General features: G+C 41.3%; 1 protein-coding gene across 1 annotated transcript in view; it reads right to left on the bottom strand.

Annotated features, from left to right (window-relative positions):
• The window catches only part of cep120 (centrosomal protein 120), a 64,649-nt gene that overhangs the window by 7,172 nt on the left and 34,121 nt on the right, over window positions 1–23,356 (bottom strand). The window contains exons 18-19 of the mRNA XM_021606776.3: window positions 14,751–14,849; window positions 2,858–3,003 (exon numbers count right to left, since the gene is read on the bottom strand). Of these exons, the coding sequence (XP_021462451.3) occupies window positions 2,858–3,003; window positions 14,751–14,849 (245 nt within the window). The remainder of the gene's footprint in view (window positions 1–2,857; window positions 3,004–14,750; window positions 14,850–23,356) is intronic.

The following is a 23,356-nucleotide window of genomic DNA, read 5'->3' as shown; positions in this document are numbered from 1 at the left end:
ACGCACACACTTTTTCAGTTCTGCCCACAAATGTTCTTAGGTCAGGGCTTTGTGATGGCCACTCCAATACCTTGAATTTGTTGCCCTTAAGCCATTTTGCCACAACTTCGGAAATATACTTGTGGTCATTGTCCATTTAGAAGACTCATTTGCAACCAAGCTTTAACTGATGCCTTGAGATGTTGCTTCAATATATCCACATAATTTCCCCTTCTCATGATGCAATCTATTTTTGTGAAGTGCACCAGTCCCTCCTGCAGCAAAAGCACCCCCACAACATGATGCTGCCACCATTGTGCTTCACGGTTGGGATGGTGTTCTTCGTCTTCACCCTTTCTCCTCCAAACATACTGATGGTCATTATGGCCAAACAGTTCCATTTTTGTTTCATCAGACCAGAGGACATTTCTCCAAAAAGTACGATCTTTGTCCCCATGTGCAGTTGCAAACCATAGTCTGGCTTTTTTAATGGCGGTTTTTGAGCAGTGGCTTCTTGTTTGCTGAGCGGCCTTTTAGGTTATGTTGATATAGGACTTGTTTTACTGTGGATATAGATACTTTTGTACCGGTTTCCTCCAGCATCTTCACGGGGTCCTTTGCTGTTGTTCTGGGATTGATTTGCACTTTTCGCACCAAAGTACGTTCATCTCTAGGAGACAGAACAAGTCTCCTTCCTGAGCGGTATGATGGTATGCGTGGTCCCATACTGTTAATACTCAAGTACTATTGTTTGTACAGACTAACGTGGTACCTTCAGGCGTTTGGAAATTGCTCCCAAGGATGAACCAGACTTGGAGGTCCACCATTTTTTTCCCAGAGGTCTTGGCTGATTCATTTAGATTTTCCCATGATGTTAAGCAAAGATGCACAGAGTTGGAAGGTAGGCCTTGAAATACATCCACAGGTAGACCTCCAATTGACTCAAATTATGTCAATAGCCTATCAGAAGCTTCTAAAGCCATGACATAATTTTCCGGAATTTTCCAAGCTGTTTAAAGGCACAGTCAACTTAGTGTATGTAAACTTCTGACCTGGAATTGTGATAGTGAATTATGAGTGAAATAATCTGTCTGTAAACAATTGTTGGAAAAATTACTTGTGTCATGCACGAAGGAGATGTTCTTACAGAGTTGCCAAAACTATAGTTTGTTAACAAGAAATATGTGGAGTGGTTGAAAAACAAGTTAACGATTCCAACCTAAGTGTATGTAAATGGATGACTTAAACTGTAAATATTTATTAACTTATTAAAAAAATAAACATCCCTTTTTCAGGACCATGTCTTTCAAATATGTTTTGTAAAAATCCAAATAACTTCACAGATCTTCATTGTAAAGGGTTTAAACACTGTTTCCCCATGCTTGTTCAATGAACCATAAAAAATTAATGAACATGCACCTCAGGCAATTAGTGTCCTAAGTTTTCATAACTGTGACCTTAGAGAGGCCTTTCTACTGACTCTGAAAAACACCTAAAGAAAGATGCCCAGGGTCCCTGCTCATCTGTGTGAATGTGCCTTAGGCATACTTCAAGGAGGCATGAGGACTGTGGCCAGGGCAATAAATTGCAATGTCCGTACTGTGAGATGCCTAAGACAGTGCTACAGGGAGACAGGATGGACAGCTGATGGTTCTCGCAGTGGCAGACCACGTGTAACAACACCTGCACAGGATCGGTACATCCGAACATCACACCCGTGGGACAGGTACAGGATGGCAACAATAACTGCCTGAGTTACACCAGGAACACACAATCCCTCCATCAGTGCTCAGACTGTCCACAGTAGGCTGAGAAAGGCTGGACTGAGAGCTTGTAGGCCTGTTGTAAGGCAGGTCATCACCAGATATCACTGGCAACAACGTCGCCTATGGGAACAAACCCACCATCGCTGGATCAGACAGGACTGGCAAAAAGTGCTCTTCAATGGTGAGTCACGGTTTTGTCTCATCAGGGATGGTCGGATTCGCGTTAATCGTTGAAGGAATGAGCGTTACACCGAGACCTGAACTCTGGAGCGGGATCGATTTGGCGTTGGAGGGTCCGTCATGGTCTGAGGCAGTGTGTCACAGCATCATCAGGCTGAGCTTGTTGTCATTGCAGGCAATCTCAACGCTGTGCGTTACAGGGAAGACATCCTTCTCCCTCGTGTGGTACATTTCCTGCAGGCTCATCCTGACATGACCCGCCAGCATGACAATGCCACCAGCCATACTGCTCGTTCTGCGCGTGATTTCCTGCAGACAGGAATGAAAGTGTTCTGCCATGGCCAGCATACAGCTCAGATGTCAATCCCATTGAGCACGTCTGGGACCTGTTGGATTGGAGGGTGAGGGATAGGGCCATTCCCAACAGAAATGTCTGGGAACTTGCAGGTGACTCGGTGGAAGAGTGGGGTAACATCTCACAGCAAGAATCGGCAAATTTGGTGCAGACCATGAGGAGGAGATGCACAGCAGTACCTGGTGGTGGCCACACCAGATACTGTTACTTTTGATTTTGACCCCCCACCCCCTTTGTTCAGGGACACATTATTACATTGCTGTTAGTCTCATGTCTGTGGAACTTGTTCCGTTTATGTCTCAGTTGTTGAATCTGGTTATGTCCATACAAATATTTACACGTTAAGTTTGGTGAAAATAAACACAGTTAACAGTGAGAGAACGTTTCATTTTTTTTGTTGCCGAGTTTAGTATAAAGCTGGCATAAGAATGTCAATGAATAAATACAGGGAGCATAAAAGTCCCTTTTGCCTTTGACTATAGTTGTTTTGAATTAAATTCCACTTAACTCGTCTTAAGTGAACCTTCCAGGCTCTTGGAAGATAAATAATGCTAGCGTAGAATGTGGCAGTTAGTACCTGTTCAGCTCGTTCCTGATGTCCTCCAGCTCGTGTTTCTCGCTTTTGACGGCTTCCTTCTCCTCGGCTGCCAGGTAGCGCAGCCTCATGGTCTCCAGCTCCTGCTGCTGCTTCTTCAGCCGTGTCATGGCGCTCTCCTGCTCTCTCTAACACAACATACCAGAGAAGGCTGTTATCATATCACTCTGTTCTGCAGCACAGCATACTTTCTCAAACACAGTAGGAAAATAACCAGGTGTTTGAGGGATGGGAATTGGCAGGGACCTAAAAGATACAAAATTATCACGATACTGAGGTGCTGAATACGATAATAGGGTATCCCTATACACACATATACACACACATACATATATATATATATATATATATATATATATATATATATATATATATATATATATATATATATATATATATATATATATATATATATATACACACACACACACATATACATATACAGTGCCTTGCGAAAGTATTCGGCCCCCTTGAACTTTGCGACCTTTTGCCACATTTCAGGCTTCAAACATAAAGATATAAAACTATTTTTTTGTGAAGAATCAACAACAAGTGGGACACAATCATGAAGTGAAACGACATTTATTGGATATTTCAAACTTTTTTAACAAATCAAAAACTGAAAAATTGGGCGTGCAAAATTATTCAGCCCCCTTAAGTTAATACTTTGTAGCGCCACCTTATGCTGCGATTACAGCTATAAGTCGCTTGTGGTATGTCTCTATAAGTTTTGCACATCGAGAGACTGACATTTTTTCCCATTCCTCCTTGCAAAACAGCTCGAGCTCAGTGAGGTTGGATGGAGAGCATTTGTGAACAGCAGTTTTCAGTTCTTTCCACAGATTCTCGATTGGATTCAGGTCTGAACTTTGACTTGGCCATTCTATCACCTGGATATGTTTATTTTTGAACCATTCCATTGTAGATTTTGCTTTATGTTTTGGATCATTGTCTTGTTGGAAGACAAATCTCCGTCCCAGTCTCAGGTCTTTTGCAGACTCCATCAGGTTCTTCCAGAATGGTCCTGTATTTGGCTCCATCCATCTTCCCATCAATTTTAACCATCTTCCCTGTCCCTGCTGAAGAAAAGCAGGCCCAAACCATGATACTGCCACCACCATGTTTGACAGTGGGGATGGTGTGTTCAGCTGTGTTGCTTTTACGCCAAACATAACTTTTGCATTGTTGCCAAAAAGTTCAATTTTGGTTTCATCTGACCAGAGCACCTTCTTCCATATGTTTGGTGTGTCTCCCAGGTGGCTTGTGGCAAACTTTAAACAACACTTTTTATGGATATCTTTAAGAAATTGCTTTCTTCTTGCCACTCTTCCATAAAGGCCAGATTTGTGCAATATACGACTGATTGTTGTCCTATGGACAGAGTCTCCCACCTCAGCTGTAGATCTCTGCAGTTCATCCAGAGTGATCATGGGCCTCTTGGCTGCATCTCTGATCAGTCTTCTCCTTGTATGAGCTGAAAGTTTAGAGGGACGGCCAGGTCTTGGTAGATTTGCAGTGGTCTGATACTCCTTCCATTTCAATATTATCGCTTGCACAGTGCTCCTTGGGATGTTTAAAGCTTGGGAAATCTTTTTGTATCCAAATCCGGCTTTAAACTTCTTCACAACAGTATCTCGGACCTGCCTGGTGTGTTCCTTGTTCTTCATGATGCTCTCTGTGCTTTTAACGGACCTCTGAGACTATCACAGTGCAGGTGCATTTATACGGAGACTTGATTACACACAGGTGGATTGTATTTATCATCATTAGTAATTTAGGTCAACATTGGATCATTCAGAGATCCTCACTGAACTTCTGGAGAGAGTTTGCTGCACTGAAAGTAAAGGGGCTGAATAATTTTGCACGCCCAATTTTTCAGTTTTTGATTTGTTAAAAAAGTTTGAAATAGCCAATAAATGTCGTTCCACTTCATGATTGTGTCCCACTTGTTGTTGATTCTTCACAAAAAAATACAGTTTTATATCTTTATGTTTGAAGCCTGAAATGTGGCAAAAGGTCGCAAAGTTCTAGGGGGCCGAATACTTTCGCAAGGCACTGTATATATATATATATATATATAGCAATTCAATGTTGCAATTTTATTGAGATGATGTTTCCAACATAATGCTCACTATATATCTGCAGCAGAGAGACAAGCACGACAAAATTTGTTTTGATTAGTCATGGAAATAAGTGTTGAAAACATGTTGACTCACTATGAAAAAGAATAACAAGCTATAGGATGAAGAATACTGGCGTTTTGGTGAAGTACAGCAGACTAGCACTAGCTAACACCATCTTAAATAAATAGATATAGCTATATACACACACACACACACAGTTGAAGTCAGAAGTTCACATACACCTTAGCCAAATACATTTAAACTCAGTTTTTCACAATACCTGACATTTAATCCTAGTATAAATTCCCTGTCTTAGGTCAGTTAGGATCACCACTTTATTTTAAGAAAGTGAAATGTCAGAATAATAGTAGAGAGAGTGATTAATTTCAGCTTTTATTTCTTTCATCACATTCCCAGTGGGTTAGAAGTTTAAGTACACAAGTAGTATCTGGTAGCATTGCCTTTAAATTGTTTAACTTGGGTCAAACATTTTGGGTACCCTTCCACAAGCTTCACACAATAAGTTGGGTGAATTTTGGCCCATTCCTCCTGACAGAACTGGAGTCAGGTTTCTAGGCCTCCTTTAATGCACACTTTCTCAGTTCTGCCCACAAATGTTCTATGGGATTGATGTCAGGGTTTTGTGATGGCCACTCCAATACCTTGACTTTGGTGTCCTTAAGCCATTTTGCCACAACTTCGGAAGTATGCTTGGGGTCATTGTCCATTTGAAAAGACCCATTTGCGACCAAGCTTTAACTTCCTGACCGATGTCTTGAGATTTTGCTTCAATATATCCAATCATTTCCCCTCCTCATGATTCCATCTATTTTGTGAAGTGCACCAGTCCCTCCTGCAGCAAAGCACCCCCACATGATGTTGCCAACCCTGTGCTTCACGGTTGGGATAGTGTTCTTCGTCTTGCAAGTATCACCCTTTTTCCTCCAAACGGAACGATGGTCATTATGGCCACAAGGTTCTATTTTTGTTTCATCAGACCAGAGGACATTTCTCCAAAAAGTGTGATCTTTGTCCCCATGTGCAGTTGCAAACCGTAGTCAGGCTTTTTTAAATGCCGTTTTTGGAGCAGTGGCTTCTTCCTTGCTGAGCGGCCTTTCAGGTTATGTCGATATAGGACTCATTTTACTGTGGATATAGATACTTTTGTACCCGTGTCCTCCAGCATCTTCACACGGTCCTTTGCTGTTGTTCTGGGATTGATTTGCACTTTTCACACCAAAGTACATTCATCTCTAGGAGACAGAACACGTCTCCTTCTTGAGCGGTATGACGGCTGCATGGTCCCATGGTGTTTATACTTGCGTACTATTGTTTGTACAGATGGACGTCGTACCTTCAAGCGTTTGGATATTTCTCCCAAGGACGAACCAGACTTGGAGGTCCACCATTTCCCCCCCCCCCCCCCCCAGAGGTCTTAGCTGATTTATTTTGATTGTCCCATGATGTCAAGCAAAGAGGCACTGAGTTGGAAGGTAGGCCTTGAAATACATCCACAGGTACACCTCCAATTGACTCAAATTATGTCAATTAGCCTATCAGAAGCTTCTAAAGCCATGGCATCATTTTCTGGAATTTTCCAAGCTGTTTAAAAAGGCACAGTCAAATTAGTGTATGTACACTTCTGACCCACTGGAATTGTGATACAGTGAATTATAAGTTAAATAATCTGTCTGTAAACAATTGTTGGAAATTACTTGTGTCATGCACAAAGTAGATGTCCTAACCGACTTGCCAAAACTATAGTTTGATAAGAAATTTGTGGAGTGCTTGAAAAACTAGTTTTAATGACTCCAACCTAAGTGTATGTAAACTTCCGACTTCAATGGTATATTATTATTACTACAAATCAATACTTGGAAAGTATATTATCCAAAATAATATTGCGATACATAACTACAGATTTTTTCTCCAATCACCAGTGTTTACATTGGTACCATGGAATAAAAAGCTGATCATAGAATAAAAAGCATTTTGACCAAGAGAATCCTATGACGGTTTCAAAGAACAGCAGCTTAGGGACATGTCATGTGTTCCCTGACACTTAACAGTTATTGGTTCAGATATGGACACCGCTTCCCTTTTCCAGACAATCACTGGTTAAAATACAGACAAGTTACTTTTTCTCACACAGCCAGGGCAAAACTGAACATTAGTCGCCTGTAATACATTTATTTTACCAAAATTGCTAGAAAAACAAACCACAGAAACATTTCTGGATCGCACATTGCCAAGTAAGCACCAAAGCAACAACACTGAAACAATTATGGCAGTGATTTTTGTAAGGCCTCTTGGGCAAAGGATTTCCTCAGTTACTGCTGGTTGAAAAGTGCATTAAGTATTTCTAGTGGACAACAGCGCCACGCTAGGGGTTAGGTGTGTGGTACTCCACTGCATTCTCAGTAATGGAGGACAGGGTCTTGGTAAACACAGACCTCCAGAGTCTGGCTCTCTCCAAGAGGGAGGAGAGAGGACAAAGGCAGCACAAGCAGGACTGAGTGACCAGTGAATGACCCCCATTCCCAGTGGCCTGCATCCAGTGGGTTAGACTAGGTACTCGCCTGAGTGAAGCAAGCTGCCCAGATGGGCCTCAACTACAGTTTTCTGGAAAATAAGCCGACTGACAGACAGACACCTGGGGGATTTCAAAGCTCCAGTTTTTCAGGTCTCACACTATCTGACACCAAATACCAAGGCGGTTCAGAGTTAGGGGAGTAGGAGGCATACTTGGGCTCAAATTAACCAGTTGACCGTATCTGCTGTATTAGAGGCTAAGAGATAAGATAAGGCTAAGGGCTAAATCAGGAATGTAGAAGTTTTCTAAAGAACTGCATTTCATTCTTACCATCTGGACATTTTAGAGGGAAAAGGCATTATTCCTGAAGGGAGAATTTCTTTGCCGCAACGTAACTAAACATTATGCAGACGAGTTGATAGGTGAAACAAATAATGATACCAAACAAACGTTAACTACACTGAGCGTATCCAAGCACAGGTCTGACAGATACTCCTAAAAACAAGTGTGACATTTAAATGGTTAACGCCTGGGCTAATGCTTAACATAATACAAACATGATTTATAGGACTATTTCACATTAAGTTATGAAGCCCTTAGTGCAACATAAATCAACTTGTGTTTTCTTAACATATATCTGGCACTTAGAAAGTCCAGAAAAAAGGGGGTTCAGATTTTCCAGCTGGCTTTTGTCTTTAACAGTTATTAGTGAGGCCTGATAAGCCCAGTGTGCCGACGTTGTTGACATTGGATCAGTCCCTCGAAGGGTTCACTCCAGACGCAGCACAGGTTTCAAAGCCCACTATAAGGTTGTGCTGATTTAAAAGTGATCAACGTCTAATAGACCTTTGAATTTTTTTTTGGGGGGGGCCCATGTAAAAACACACACACACCGAATGAATCCACATGATAAACTGTATGATGAGGCTGTGAAAGGTAGAATAAAGTTAACTAACGCGGCTTCCTTTATTTGCATTCACACTTATCCTCCAGCTGTTAATTATTTATCATTGACACATGCTGCAAGGATGCAACAAATGTAAAATATTTAGACATCAGAGGGTGGGGGGAACAAAGATATGATTTATGCCTAGGGCTGGGAAATATGGCCAAAATAACAAAATGTTTTTCACAGTATGACAGTATTTTATGTTTTGGAAAAAAAGCTCTAAACATGCTACATGAGTAGTTCATTACTCTAGGGATGCAACAATGTGGCTAACTTCATTCTGATTATTCAATCAAACTTCAACACCACCAAAAATGTCTGCATTCCCTGCACTTTTGTTATCATTTCCACACTATGCCCCGTAGGTGTGCATGATATGGGCTATATCACACAGTGCAATCAGAAAGTATTCAGACCCCTTTACTTTTCCCATACTGTTACGTTACTGCCTTATTCTAAAATGTATCATCCCCCCCCAATCTACACACAATACCCCATAATGGCAAAGCGAAAACAGGTTTATAGAAATGTTTGCAAATTTATAAAAAATTGAAATAAATCTAAGAGCTAAGAGACTTGCAATTGAGCTTAACCTCTAAGGTATGTGGGACCGCTAGCGTCCCATCTGGCCAACATCCAGTGAGATTGCAGAGCGCCAAATTCAAATACAGAAATACTCATTATAAAAATTCAGAAAAGATACAACTATTTTACATAGGTTTAAAAGATTAACTTCTTGTGAATCCAACCACGGTGTGAGATTTAAAAAATGCTTTACAGCGAAAGCATACCTTACAATTATTTGAGAACATAGCCCAGCAGACAAATCATTAAACAGTAACCAGCCAAGTAGAAGTTACACAAGTCAGAAATAGAGATAAAATGAATTACTTACCTTTGATGATCTTCATATGGTTGCACTAAAAAGACATTCATTTATTCAATAAATGTTCCTTTTGTTCGATAAAGTCTCTCTTTATATCCGAAAACCTCCGTTTTGTTTGCGCGTTTTGTTCGGTAATCCACAGGCTCAAACGCAGTCACAACAGGCAGACAAAAAAAACCTGTATCCGTAAAGTTCATAGAAACATGTCAAACGATGTTTATATTCAATCCTCAGGTTGTTTTTAGCCTAAATAAATCGATAATATTTCAACCGGACAATAACGTTGTCAATATAAAAGGTAAACAAGAAAAGGCACACTCTCGGTCGCGCGCATGAAAAAGCTGTGACACGGCAGGGTCCACTCATTCAGACTGCTCTTACTCTCTCATTTTTCAGAATACAAGCCTGAAACAATTTCTAAAGACTGTTGACATCTAGTGGAAGGCATAGGAACTGCAATTTGAGTCCTAAGTCAATGGATACTGTAATGACATTGAACAGAAAAGTTTTTTTTTTTTAATCCTACTTCCTGAATGGATTTCTCTCAGGTTTTCACCTGCCAAATCAGTTCTGTTATACTCACATACACTATTTGAACAGTTTTGGAAACTTTAGAGTGTTTTCTATCCACATCTACTAATTATATGCACATCCTATCTTCTGGGCCTGAGTAGAAGGCAGTTAAATTTGGGCACGCTTTTCATCCAAAATTCCAAATGCTGCCCCCTACCCTAGAGGAGTTAAGTGCATCAGGTTTCCATTGTTCATCCTTGAAATCTTTCTACAACTTGGAGTCCACCTGTGGTAAATACAATTGATTGGACATATGGAAAGGCACACACTTGTCTATATAAGGTCTCACAGTTGACAGTGCATGTCAGAGCAAAAACCAAGCCATGAGTTCGAAGGAATAGAGTGTCGAGGCACAGATCTGGGGAAGGCGACCAAAAAATGTCTGCAGCATTGAAGGTCCCTGAGATCACAGTGGCCTCCATCATTCTTAAATGGAAAAAGTGCGGAACCACAGTGCGGAACCACAAAACTCTTCCTAGAGCTGGCCACCCGGCCAAACTGAGCAATCGGGGAGAAGGGCCTTGGTCAGGGAGGTGACCAAGAACCCGCTAGAGTCAATGGTTGTTTTGACACCATATTCCAAAAAGCAAGTTCTGTAGGCTCTTGATTAATGTCCAGTCGTGTGGTCGAGTTCTGCAAGGAAAGACCTAGTTAAGCTGCAGCTGGCCCTGAACAGAACAGCACGTCCTGCTCTTCATTGTAATCAGATGGCTGATATAAATATTATGCATGCCAGTCTCCTGGCTAAGAGTTGAGGAGAGACTGACTGCATCACTTTTTATAAGAAACATTAATGTGTTGAAAATCCCAAATTGTTGTTTACATAGTCAACTTACACACAGCTCTGACACACACTTACCCCACCAGACATGCCACCAGGTGTCTTTCCACAGTCCCAAAATCCAGAGCAAATTCAAGAAAGCGTACCGTATTATATAGAGCCATTACTGCATGAAACTCTGTTCCATCTCATATTGTTCAAATGAACAGAAAATCTAGTTTCAAAAAACAAATACATCTCACAACTCTCCCCTATTTGACCTAGATAGTTTGTGTGCATGTATTGATATTTAGGCTGCGTGTGCCTTGAAAAAAAACATTGATGTAGTTCTGCTCTTCAGCTGATCTGGTCTATTAACGTTCTGTATTATGTCATGTTTCATGTGGACCCCTTGAAGCTTCTGCAACAGCTAATGAGTATCCTAATAAAATACCAAAACCTGCTCCAGAGCACTCAGGACCTCAAACTAGGGAGAAGGTTCACCTTCCAACAGGACAACGACCCTAAGCACATAACCAAGACGAGGCAAGAGAGACCTGAAAATAGCTGTGCAGTGACGTTCCCCATCCAACCCGATAGAGCTTGAGAGGATCTGCAGAGAATAAGAGAAACTCCAAAAACACAGGTGTGCCAAGCTTGTACTGTCATATCCAAGAAGACTTGAGGCTGTTATCGCTGCCAAAAGTCCAACAAAGTACTGAGAACAAGGTCTGAATACATATGTAAATGCAATATTTGTTAAAAATTAACAAAACAATGACCAAAAACAGTTTTTGCTGGGGATTTATGGGGTATTGTGTGTAGATTCATGAGGATTTTTTATTTAATCAATTTTAGAGTAAGACTGTAACGTAAAAAAGTCTGAATACTTTCCGAATGCACTGTATGTACATGCGTAAATACAGTACAATACCAGTCAAATGTTTGGACACCTACTCATTCAAGGGTTTTTCTTTATTATTTACTATTTTCTACATTGTAGAATAATCAAAACTATGAAATAACACATATGGAATCATGTAGAAACCCCAAAAGTGTTAAACAAATCAAAATATATTTTATATTTGAGATTCTTCAAAGGTGCCACCCTTTGCCTTGACAGGTTTGCACACACTATTTTGATTTGTTTAACACTTTTTTTTGGATACTAAATGATTCCATATGTGTCGTTTCATAGTTTTGACGCCTTCACGATTATTCTACAAAGTAAAACATTGTAAAAATAAAGAAAAATCCTTGAATGAGTAGGTGTGAACAAAGTTTGACTGGTAGTGTACAGTGGGGCAAAAAAGTATTTAGTCAGCCACCAATTGTGCAAGTTCTCCCACTTAAAAAGATGAGGCCTGTAATTTTCATCATAGGTACACTTCAACTATGACAGACAAAATGAGAAGACAAAATCCAGAAAATCACATTGTAGGATTTTTAATGAATTTATTTGCAAATTATGGTGGAAAATAAGTATTTGGTCAATAACAAAAGTTTCTCAATACTTTGTTATATACCCTTTGTTGGCAATGACAGAGGTCAAATGTTTTCTGTAAGTCTTCACAAGGTTTTCACACTGTTGCTGGTATTTTGGCCCATTCCTCCATGCAGATCTCCTCTAGAGCAGTGAGGAGGGAGACTTTCAACTCCCTCCAAAGATTGTCTATAGGGTTGAGATCTGGAGACTGGCTAGGCCACTCCAGGACCTTGAAATGCTTCTTACGAAGCCACTCCTTCGTTGCCCGGGCGGTGTGTTTGGGATCATTGTCATGCTGAAAAACCCAGCCACGTTTCATCTTCAATGCCCTTGCTGATGGAAGGAGGTTTTCACTCAAAATCTCACGATACATGGCCCCATTCATTCTTTCCTTTACACGGATCAGTCGTTCTGGTCCCTTTGCAGAAAAACAGCCCCAAAGCATGATGTTTCCACCCCCATGCTTCACAGTAGGTACGGTGTTCTTTGGATGCAACTCAGCATTCTTTGTCCTCCAAACACGACGAGTTGAGTTACCAAAAAGTTTTATTTTGGTTTCATCTGACCATATGACATTCTCCCAATCTTCTTCTGGATCATCCAAATGCTCTCTAGCAAACTTCAGATGGGCCTGGACATGTACTGGCTTAAGCAGGGGGACACGTCTGGCACTGCAGGATTTGAGTCCCTGGCGGCGTAGTGTGTTACTGATGGTAGGCTGTGTTACTTTGGTCCCAGCTCTCTGTAGGTCATTCACTAGGTCCCCCCGTGTGGTTCTGGGATTTTTGCTCACTGTTCTTGTGATCATTTTGACCCCACGGGGTGAGATCTTGCGTGGAGCCTCAGATCGAGGGAGATTATCAGTGGTCTTGTATGGTCTTCCATTTCCTAATAATTGCTCCCACAGTTGATTTCCTCAAACCAAGCTGCTTACCTATTGCAGATTCAGTCTTCCCAGCCTGGTGCAGGTCTACAATTTTGTTTCTGGTGTCCTTTGGCAGCTCTTTGGTCTTGGCCATAGTGGAGTTTGGAGTGTGACTGTTTGAGGTTGTGGACAGGTGTCTTTTATACTGATAACAAGTTCAAACAGGTGCCATTAATACAGGTAACGAGTGGAGGACAGATGAGCCTCTTAATGAAGAAGTTACAGATCTGTGAGAGCCAGAAATCTTGCTTGTTTGTAGGTGACCAAATACTTATTTTCCACCATAATTTGCAAATAAATTCATAAAAAAATCCTACAATGTGATTTTCTGGATTTTTTCTTCTCATTTTGTCTGTCATAGTTGAAGTGTACCTATGATGAAAATTACAGGCCTCTCATATTTTTAAGTGGGAGAACTTGCACAATTGGTGGCTGACTAAATACTTTTTTGCCCCACTGTATGTATGTATATATAGTGCCTTCGGAAAGTATTCAGCCCCTTTATTCTAAAATAGATCAAATTTTTTTTTTAATTCCTCAACTTCACACATTACCCCATAGTGACAAAGCAAAAACAGATGGACATTTTTGCCAATTTATAAAAAAAAAAAAATATATATATATATATATATATATATATATATATATATATATATATATATATATATATATATATATATATATATATATATATATATATATATATATATATACACACCTTTACTCAGTACTTAGTTGAAGCACCTTTGGCAGTGATTACAGCCTAGTCTTCTTGGGTATGACGCTACAAGCTTGGCACACCTATATATTTGGGGAGTTTCTCCCATTCTCCTCCGCAGAGCCTCAAGCACTGTCAGGTTGAATGGGGAGCGTTGCAGCACAGCTATTTTCAGTTCTATTTTTTTGACATGCACTGTCAACTATTGGACCTTTTATAGACAAGTGTGTCTCCAAATTATGTCTAATCAATTTAATTTACCACAGGTGGACTCCATTGATGTTGTAGAAACATCAATGATGATCTATGAAAACAGGATGCACCTGAGCTCAATTTTGAGTCTCATAGCAAAGGGTCTGAATACTTATTTACATAAGGTATCTGTTTATTTGTAACAATTTTTAAAACTGTTTTTGCCTTTTTATTATGGGGTATTGTGTGTAGATTGCTGAGGATTTTTTATTTTTCATTTAATCCATTTTAGAATAAGGCTGTAACAAAAATGTGAAAAAAGGTCAAGGTCTGAATACTTTCCGAAGGCACTGTATAGCACATATGTGTACAAAACATTAGGAACAGCTCTTGCCCATTCACCCTCTGAATGGCACACATACACAAGCCATGTGTAAATTGTCTCAAGGCATGAAAATCATTATTTGACCTGTCTCCACCCCTTTATCTACACTGATTAATCTATACTGATTTAACAAGTAAAATCAATAAGGGATCATAGCTTTCACCTGGATTGAACTGGTCAGTCTATGTCATGGAAAGAGCAGTTGTTCCTAATGTATATATCTATATGACCCCTACATATTCTAACTATAGTATAGCACAAACATGCTGATCATGTTGGTATTAGCATACCACAGGCAAATACATTTCTGTTGAATCAAAGTGGTAGTCATCCAAATTGGCCTACCTGTTTGAATCTGGCCAGTTCTTTCAAAGCACGCCCCCACTGCTGCTTGTAATGAAGTTTAGACTTTGTCGTCGATTCCAGTGTCCTTTCAAGTTCCACCTTGAATAACAGATTGTTGATTAAAAGATGCAGCACAACCTCAACAAAAAAAAGGTAAAAAATTACAACCTGTGGTTTTAAGTGGTTACAAACAGGTTAGAAGTGGTTGTAAACTAGTTCTAAGTGATTACAGACTATAAGTGGTTGCAAATAAGTTATAAACAAGTTATAAGTGGTTCTCTTTCAATTACAGGTAGCCTAGCGGTTCAGAGGTCGCTGGTACGAACCCCAGAGCCAGCTAGGCTCTGGATAAGAGCGTCTGCAAAATTATTAAAATGTTTTTTTTTTTAAAGCAAATGTACATTGTTAATCAAATTTTATTAGTCACATGCGCCGAACACAACAGGTGTAGACCTTAGTGAAATGCTTACCTACAAGCCCCTAACCAACAACGCAGTTTAAAAAATATGAATAAGAAATAAATGGAACAAGTAATTAAAGAGCAGCGGTGAAATAACAATAGCGAGACAATATTCAGGGGTACCGGTTAGTCGAGGTAATATGTACATGTAGGTAGAGTTATTAAAGTGACTATGCATAGATAATAACAGAGTAGCAATGCAAATAGTCTGGGTAAGCCCTTTGATTAGATGTTCAGCAGTCTTATGTCTTGGTGGTAGAAGCTGTTTAGAAGCCTCTTGGACAGAGACATGGCGCTCCGGTACCGCTTGCCGTGCGGTAGCAGAGAGAACAGTCTATGACTTGAGTGGCTGGAGTCTGACAATTTTTAGGGCCTTCCTCTGACCCCGCCTGGTAGAGGTGCTGGATGGCAGGAAGCTTGGCCCCCGTGATGTACTGGGCCGTACACAATACCCTCTTTCATGCGTTGCGGTCAGAGGCCGAGCAGTTGCCATACCAGGCAGTGATGCAACCCGTCAGGATGCTCTCGATGGTGCAGCTGTAGAACCTTTTGAGGATCTGAGGACCCATGCCAAATCTTTTCAGTCTCCTGGCGGGGAATAGGTTATGTAGGCTCGTGGAACTGGGCAGCTCTCGGCTGTGCATCCCTTTGTCGTCTAATGGTTTGCAAGCCCTGCCACATCCGACGAGCATCGGAGCCAGTGTTGTACGATTTGATCTTAGTCCTGTATTGACGCTTTGCCTGTTTGATGGTTCGGAGGGCATAGCGGGTTTTCTTACCAGCTTCAGGGTTAGAGTCCTGCACTTCGAAAGAGGCAGTTCTAGCCTTTAGCTCAGTGCGGATGCTGCTTCTGGTTGGGGTATGCACAGTTGAAGTCGGAACTTTACATACACCTTAACCAAATACAGTGCCTTGCGAAAGTATTCGGCCCCCTTGAACTTTGCGACCTTCTGCCACATTTCAGGCTTCAAACATAAAGATCTAAAACTGTATTTTTTTGTGAAGAATCAACAACAAGTGGGACACAATCATGAAGTGGAACGACATTTATTGGATATTTCAAACTTTTTTAACAAATCAAAAACTGAAAAATTGGGCGTGCAAAATTATTCAGCCCCTTTACTTTCAGTGCAGCAAACTCTCTCCAGAAGTTCAGTGAGGATCTCTGAATGATCCAATGTTGACCTAAATGACTAATGATGATAAATACAATCCAACTGTGTGTAATCAAGTCTCCATATAAATGCACCTGCACTGTGATAGTCTCAGAGGTCCGTTAAAAGCGCAGAGAGCATCATGAAGAACAAGGAACACACCAGGCTGGTCCGAGAGACTGTTGTGAAGAAGTTTAAAGCTGGATTTGGATACAAAAAGATTTCCCAAGCTTTAAACATCCCAAAGAGCACTGTGCAAGCGATAATATTGAAATGGAAGGAGTATCAGACCACTGCAAATCTACCAAGACCTGGCCGTCCCTCTAAACTTTCAGCTCATACAAGGAGAAGACTGATCAGAGATGCAGCCAAGAGGCCCATGATCACTCTGGATGAACTGCAGAGATCTACAGCTGAGGTGGGAGACTCTGTCCATAGGACAACAATCAGTCGTATATTGCACAAATCTGGCCTTTATGGAAGAGTGGCAAGAAGAAAGCCATTTCTTAAAGATATCCATAAAAAGTGTCGTTTAAAGTTTGCCACAAGCCACCTGGGAGACACACCAAACATGTGGAAGAAGGTGCTCTGGTCAGATGAAACCAAAATTGAACTTTTTGGCAACAATGCAAAACGTTATGTTTGGCGTAAAAGCAACACAGCTCATCACCCTGAACACACCATCCCCACTGTCAAACATGGTGGTGGCAGCATCATGGTTTGGGCCTGCTTTTCTTCAGCAGGGACAGGGAAGATGGTTAAAATTGATGGGAAGATGGATGGAGCCAAATACAGGACCATTCTGGAAGAAAACCTGATAGAGTCTGCAAAAGACCTGAGACTGGGACGGAGATTTGTCTTCCAAAAAGACAATGATCCAAAACATAAAGCAAAATCTACAATGGAATGGTTCAAAAATAAACATATCCAGGTGTTAGAATGGCCAAGTCAAAGTCCAGACCTGAATCCAATCGAGAATCTGTGGAAAGAACTGAAAACTGCTGTTCACAAATGCTCTCCATCCAACCTCACTGAGCTCGAGCTGTTTTGCAAGGAGGAATGGGAAAAAATGTCAGTCTCTCAATGTGCAAAACTGATAGAGACATACCCCAAGCGACTTACAGCTGTAATCGCAGCAAAAGGTGGCGCTACAAAGTATTAACTTAAGGGGGCTGAATAATTTTGCACGCCCAATTCTTCAGTTTTTGATTTGTTAAAAAAGTTTGAAATATCCAATAAATGTCGTTCCACTTCATGAGTGTCCCACTTGTTGTTGATTCTTCACAAAAAAATACAGTTTTATATCTTTATGTTTGAAGCCTGAAATGTGGCAAAAGGTCGCAAAGTTCAAGGGGGCCGAACACTTTCCCAAGGCACTGTACATTTAAACTCAGTTTCACAATTCCTGACATTTAAATCTTAGTAAAAATTCCCTGTCTTAGGATCACCACTTTATTTTTTAGAATGTGAAATGTCAGAATAATAGTAGAGAGAATGATTAATTTCAGCTTTTATTTCTTTCATCACATTCCCATTGGGTCAAAAATTTACATGCTACCAAATACTAATTGAGTGTATTGTCTTTAAAATTGTTTAACTTTGGTCAAACGTTACGTTTGAATAGTCTGTGGAATATTTGGAATATGCTTGGGGTCATTGTCCATTTGGAGGAACCATTTGCGACCAAGCTATAACTGATGTCTTGAGATGTTGCTTCAATATATCCATGTAATTTCCCCTCCTCATGATGCCATCTATTTTGTGAAGAGCACCAGTCCCTCCTGCAGCAAAGCACCCCCACAACATGATGCTGCCACCCCCATGCTTCACGGTTGGTGTTCTTCGGCTTGCAAGCATTCCCCTTCTTCCACCAAACATAACGATGGTCATTATGGCCAAACAGTTCTATTTTTGTTTCATCAGACCAGAGGACATTTCTCCAAAAAGTACGATCTTTGTCCCCATGTGCAGTTGCAAACCATAGTCTGGCTTTTTTATGCCGGTTTTGGAGCAGTGGCTTCTTTGCTGAGCGTCCTTTCAGGTTATGTCGATATAGGACTCGTTTTACTGTGAATATAGATACTTTTGTACCGGTTTCCTCCAGCATCTTCACAAGGTCCTTTGCTGTTGTTCTGGGATTGATTTGCACTTCACACCAAAGTACGTTCATCTCTAGGAGACAGAACACGTCTCCTTCCTGAGCGGTATGACAGCTGTGTGGTCCCATGTTGTTTATACTTGCCTACTATTGTTTGTACATATGAACGTGGTACTTAGTAAGCACATCTTGTGCTTGCGGTTCTAAGATTGCAAGGAAGGATTCCCACCTTCTATGCATCATGTGCTTGGAACGAGGACCTCCAGTTCTGCAAGTTGCTAACGGAGGCGAATCTGACAAAGAGGCTCAAACGAGTTTCTCTCTCATTAGCTCTGTGCGCCTCCAAGCCACCAGATGGAACAGTGGCTCTGCCCCCCACGACCAAGCCCAGCTGGTGCAGGGTCATGGATAGATGGGAGGAGCCTTCCCACTAGTGCCGCCCCATTAAAACAACTTCTACCTGCAGTTCCAGCTTGCCAACAGTAAGCTAAGAGTTTGTGGGATAGGCTCCTTACATGCTAACGGCGAGCTTGGACATGCACAAGATGGAAGGGGTGCGGTAGGATTATTTAATTTACTCTTTGAAGAGGTAGGGCTTCAGATGTTTTTGAAAGATGGGCAGATGTCTCCGCTTCAGAGGGAACCTGGTTCCAACACTGGGGTACCAGGACAGAGAAGAGCTTGGACAAGGCACAGCGGGAGCTGCCTCCCGTAGGAGTGGGAGGGCCAAGAGACCGGAGATCCACTCTCCTTCTCCCTCTTCTGCAAAGGAATTGAATAATCAAGGAGGATGAATACAGAGTTTAGCGGCAATACGGGAGGCTAGCTAATCTACTCCCTACACCAATAAAGCTAGCTAGCCAGCCAGCCAGCTACCGGTAACTATTAGCAATATGGATAGTTTCCAATGTTGTTTAACACATAAATAGTACCTGTAACAATGCTTGCTATCTAACATTCAGCAGTTTTCTGATTAGGATATCTGATGAGTAAAGTTTAGGTAGTTAGTCTAGCTACTGTACTCGAAATGTAGCTAGCTTGTTAGCTACCTGGCTTGCTAACTAAACAACAGCTGTAACGATCTAGCTGTAATGTTTACAAGGTTCTCCACTGGCTGGCTACTAGGGGACCAATATAACAGTTGGCCCTAAAGCTTTTTGTAGAGAGCCAGGAAAAGGAACTATTGCGTTTATCAGTGATGGACACTAGCTAGAATACTTTTATAGCAATACGCTAGAATACTTTTATAGCAATACAGTTAGCTACTAATACAATACTTTTTGCACACTGTTTTGACGAGCTGGTTAGAATAAGGCTGTCACTTGGTCAAATCATAAACTGTACCAAATGCATTGCCTATCAAACATCTGACAATGGATACATACACTACACGCTTATCGAACATCCAATTCCAAAATCATGGGTATAAATAAGGATTTGGTCCCCTCCTTTGCTGCTATAACAGCTTCCACTCATCTGGGAAGGCTTTCCACTAGATGTTGGAACATTGCAGGGGGGACTTGCTTCCATTCAGTCACAAGCGCTTTAGCGAGGTCGGGCTCTGATGTTGGGCGATTAGGCCTGGCTTGTAGTCAGCGTTCCAATTCATCCCAAAGGAGTTTGATGAGGTTGAGGTCAGGGCTCTGTGCAGGCCAGTCAAGTTCTCCCACACCGATCGACAAACCATTTCTGTATGTGTGCGCGCAAGGGGCCATTGTCATGCTTTAAAAGGAAAAGGCCCTCCCCAAACTGTTGGAGACACAGAAATGTCTAGAAGGTCATTGTATGTGGTTGCATTAATATTTCCCTTCACTGGAACTAAAGGGCCTAGCACGAACCATGAACCAGCCTCCTCCACCAAACTTTACAGTTGGCACTTTGACTTTGGGGAGGTATTGTTCTCCTGGCATCCACCAAACACAGATTAGTCAGTCAGACTGCCAGATGGTGTAGCGTGACTCATCACTCCAGAGAATGCGTTTCCGCTTCTCCAGAATCCAATAGCGGTGAGCTTTACACCACTCCAGCCAAAGTTTAGCATTGCGCCGGGTGATCTTTTGACTGGTACTGTATTTACATAAACATGCCGTACCAGTCAAAAGTTTGAATATACCTACTCATTCAAGGGTTTTTCTTTATTTTTACTATTTTCTACATTGTAGAATAATAGTGAAGACAGCAATACTATGAAATAACACACATGGAATCATGTAGTAACCGAAAAAGTGTTAAAGAAATCAAAATACATTTTAATTTCTTCAAAATATCCACCCTTTGCCTTGATGACAGCTTTACACACTCTTGGAATTCTCTCAACCATCTTCATGAGAAATGCTTTTCCAACAGTTTTGAAGGAGTTCCCACATATGCTGAGCACTTGTTGGCTGCTTTTCCTTCACTCTGCGGTCCAACTCATCCCAAACAATCTCAAATGTGTTAAGGTTGGGTGATTGTGGAGGCCAGGTCATCAGATGCAGCACTCCATCTCCTTCTTGGTGAAATAGCCCCTACACAGTCTGGAGCTGTGTTTTGGGTCATTGTCCAGTTGAAAAACAAATGATAGCCGGACTAAGCCCAAGCCAGATGGGATATCATATCGCTTCAGAATGCTGCGCTGATTAAGCGTGACTTGTATTCTAAATAAATCACAGGTGTCACAAGCAAAGCACCAACACACCACCTCCTCCATGCTTCACGGTGGGAACCACACATGCGGAGATCATCCGTTCACCTACTCTGCGTCTCACAAAGACACGGCATTTGCAAATTTGGACTCAGACCCAAAAAGGACAGATATCCACCGGTCTAATGTCCATTGCTCATGTTTCTTGGCCCAAGCAAGTCTCTTCATCTTATTGATGTCCTTTCGTAGTGTTCTTTGCAGCAATTCAACCATGAAGGCCTGATTCACACAGTCTCCTCTGAACAGTTGATGTTGGGATAGGTCTGTTACATATATTTGGGCTGCAATTTCTGAGGCTGGTAACTCTAATGAACTAATCCTCTGCAGCAGGTCTTCCTTTCCTGTGACGGTCCTCATCATAGCGCTTGATGGTTTTTGCAACTGAACTTGAAGAAACATTCTTGAAATATTCCGTGTTGACTGACCTTCATGTCTAAAAGTAATGAAGGACTGTTGTTTCTCTTTGCTTATTTGAGCTGTTCTTGCCATAATATGGACTTGGTCTTTTACCAAATATGGCTATCTTCTGTATACCAACCCTACCTTGTCACAACACAACTGATTGGCTCAAATGAATTAAGGAAAGAAATTCCACAAATTAGCTTTTAACAAGGCGCACCTGTTCATTGAAATGCATTCCAAGTGACTACCTCACAGCTGGTTGAGATAATGCCAAGAGTGTGCAAAGCTGTCATCAAGGCAAAGGTTGGCTAATTTGAAGAATTTGTATAACACTTTTTTGGTTACTACGTGAATCCATGTGTGTATTTCATAGTACTGCTGTCTTCACTATTATTCTACAATGTAGAAAATAGTTTAAAAAATAAAGAAAAACCCTTGAATGAGTAGGTGTCCAAATTTTTGTCTAGTACCACACACACAAATATGTAAAGTGTTGGGCCAATGTTTCATGAGCTGAAATAAAATATCCAAGAAATGCTCCACATGCACAAAAAGCATATCACTCTCAAATTGTGTGCACAAATTTTTATAACATCCCTGTTAGTAAGCATTTCTCCTTTGCCAAGATAATTAATCTACCGGACAGGTGTAGCATATCAAGTAGCTGTTTCAACAGCATGATCATTACACAGGTGTACCTTATGCTGGGGACAATAAAAGCCCACTCAATGCCACGTCTCAAGTTGAGGGAGCGTGCTGTTGAGTTTTCATTTATCTACCATAAGCCTTCTCCAATGTAATTTTAGAGAATTTGACAGTGCGTCCAACCAGTCTCACAACCGCAGACCACGTGTATGGCCTCGTATGGTCGAGCGGTTTGCTGACGTGAAAATATTCCGCCCTTGTGGCGGTGGGGTTATGGTATGGGCAGGTATAAGCCCCGGACGATGAACACAATTGCATTTTATCTATAGTAATTTGAATGCACGGAGATACCGTGACGAGATCAAGGCCCATTGTTGTGCTATTCATCCAACGCCATCATCTCGTGTTTCAGCATTATAAATCACAGCTCCATGTCGCAAGGACCTGTTCACAATTCCTGGAAGCCCCAGTTCTTCTATGGCCTGCATACACAATAGACATGTCACCCATTGAGGAAGTTTGGGATGCTCTGGATCGACGTGTACGACAGCGTGTTCAAGTTCCCACCAATATCCAGAAACTTCGCAAAGCCACTGAAGAGGAGTGGGACAGAATCCCACTGGCTACCATCAACAGACTGACCAACTGCGAAGCAGATGCCTCACGCTGCATGATGCAAATGGCAGTCACACTAGATACTGACTGGTTTTCTGATCCACGTCCCTACTTTATAATTTTTTTTTTTTTTTAAAGGTATCTCTGACCAACAGATGCATACAGTGCCTTCGGAAAAGTATTCAGACCGCTTAATCTTTCCCACATTTTATGTTACAGCTAGGGATGCACAATATAAATGGTAAGCACATGAGAATCGTACTATATTAGCTAAAAATGCCAACATCGGCATTGGCCCAATGTCTAGTTTAACGCCGATGTGCAAAACCAATGTCAAAGCTGACGTGCATACCTATTCAACGTAGGTACATGTCGCAATGACGCCACGAAAACAGCATTCCTAACCTAGCCCACAATGTCTGCTGTGTGGATCTATTTTTAAGTCTCAAAAGGAAGATAACAAAAAGGCCATATGAAACGTTTCTGCTGCTATTATTTCCCGAGGGGAGAAAGTGAAATCGTTCAATACCACAAACCAAATTACTCATT

Source organism: Oncorhynchus mykiss, chromosome 6, assembly GCF_057628025.1.
Source record: "Oncorhynchus mykiss isolate SJ-2025 chromosome 6, ASM5762802v1, whole genome shotgun sequence".
Classification (NCBI taxonomy): Eukaryota; Metazoa; Chordata; class Actinopteri; order Salmoniformes; family Salmonidae; genus Oncorhynchus; species Oncorhynchus mykiss.
Note: the sequence above shows the minus strand (reverse complement) of the source record. Positions and strands in the feature narration are given on the sequence as shown.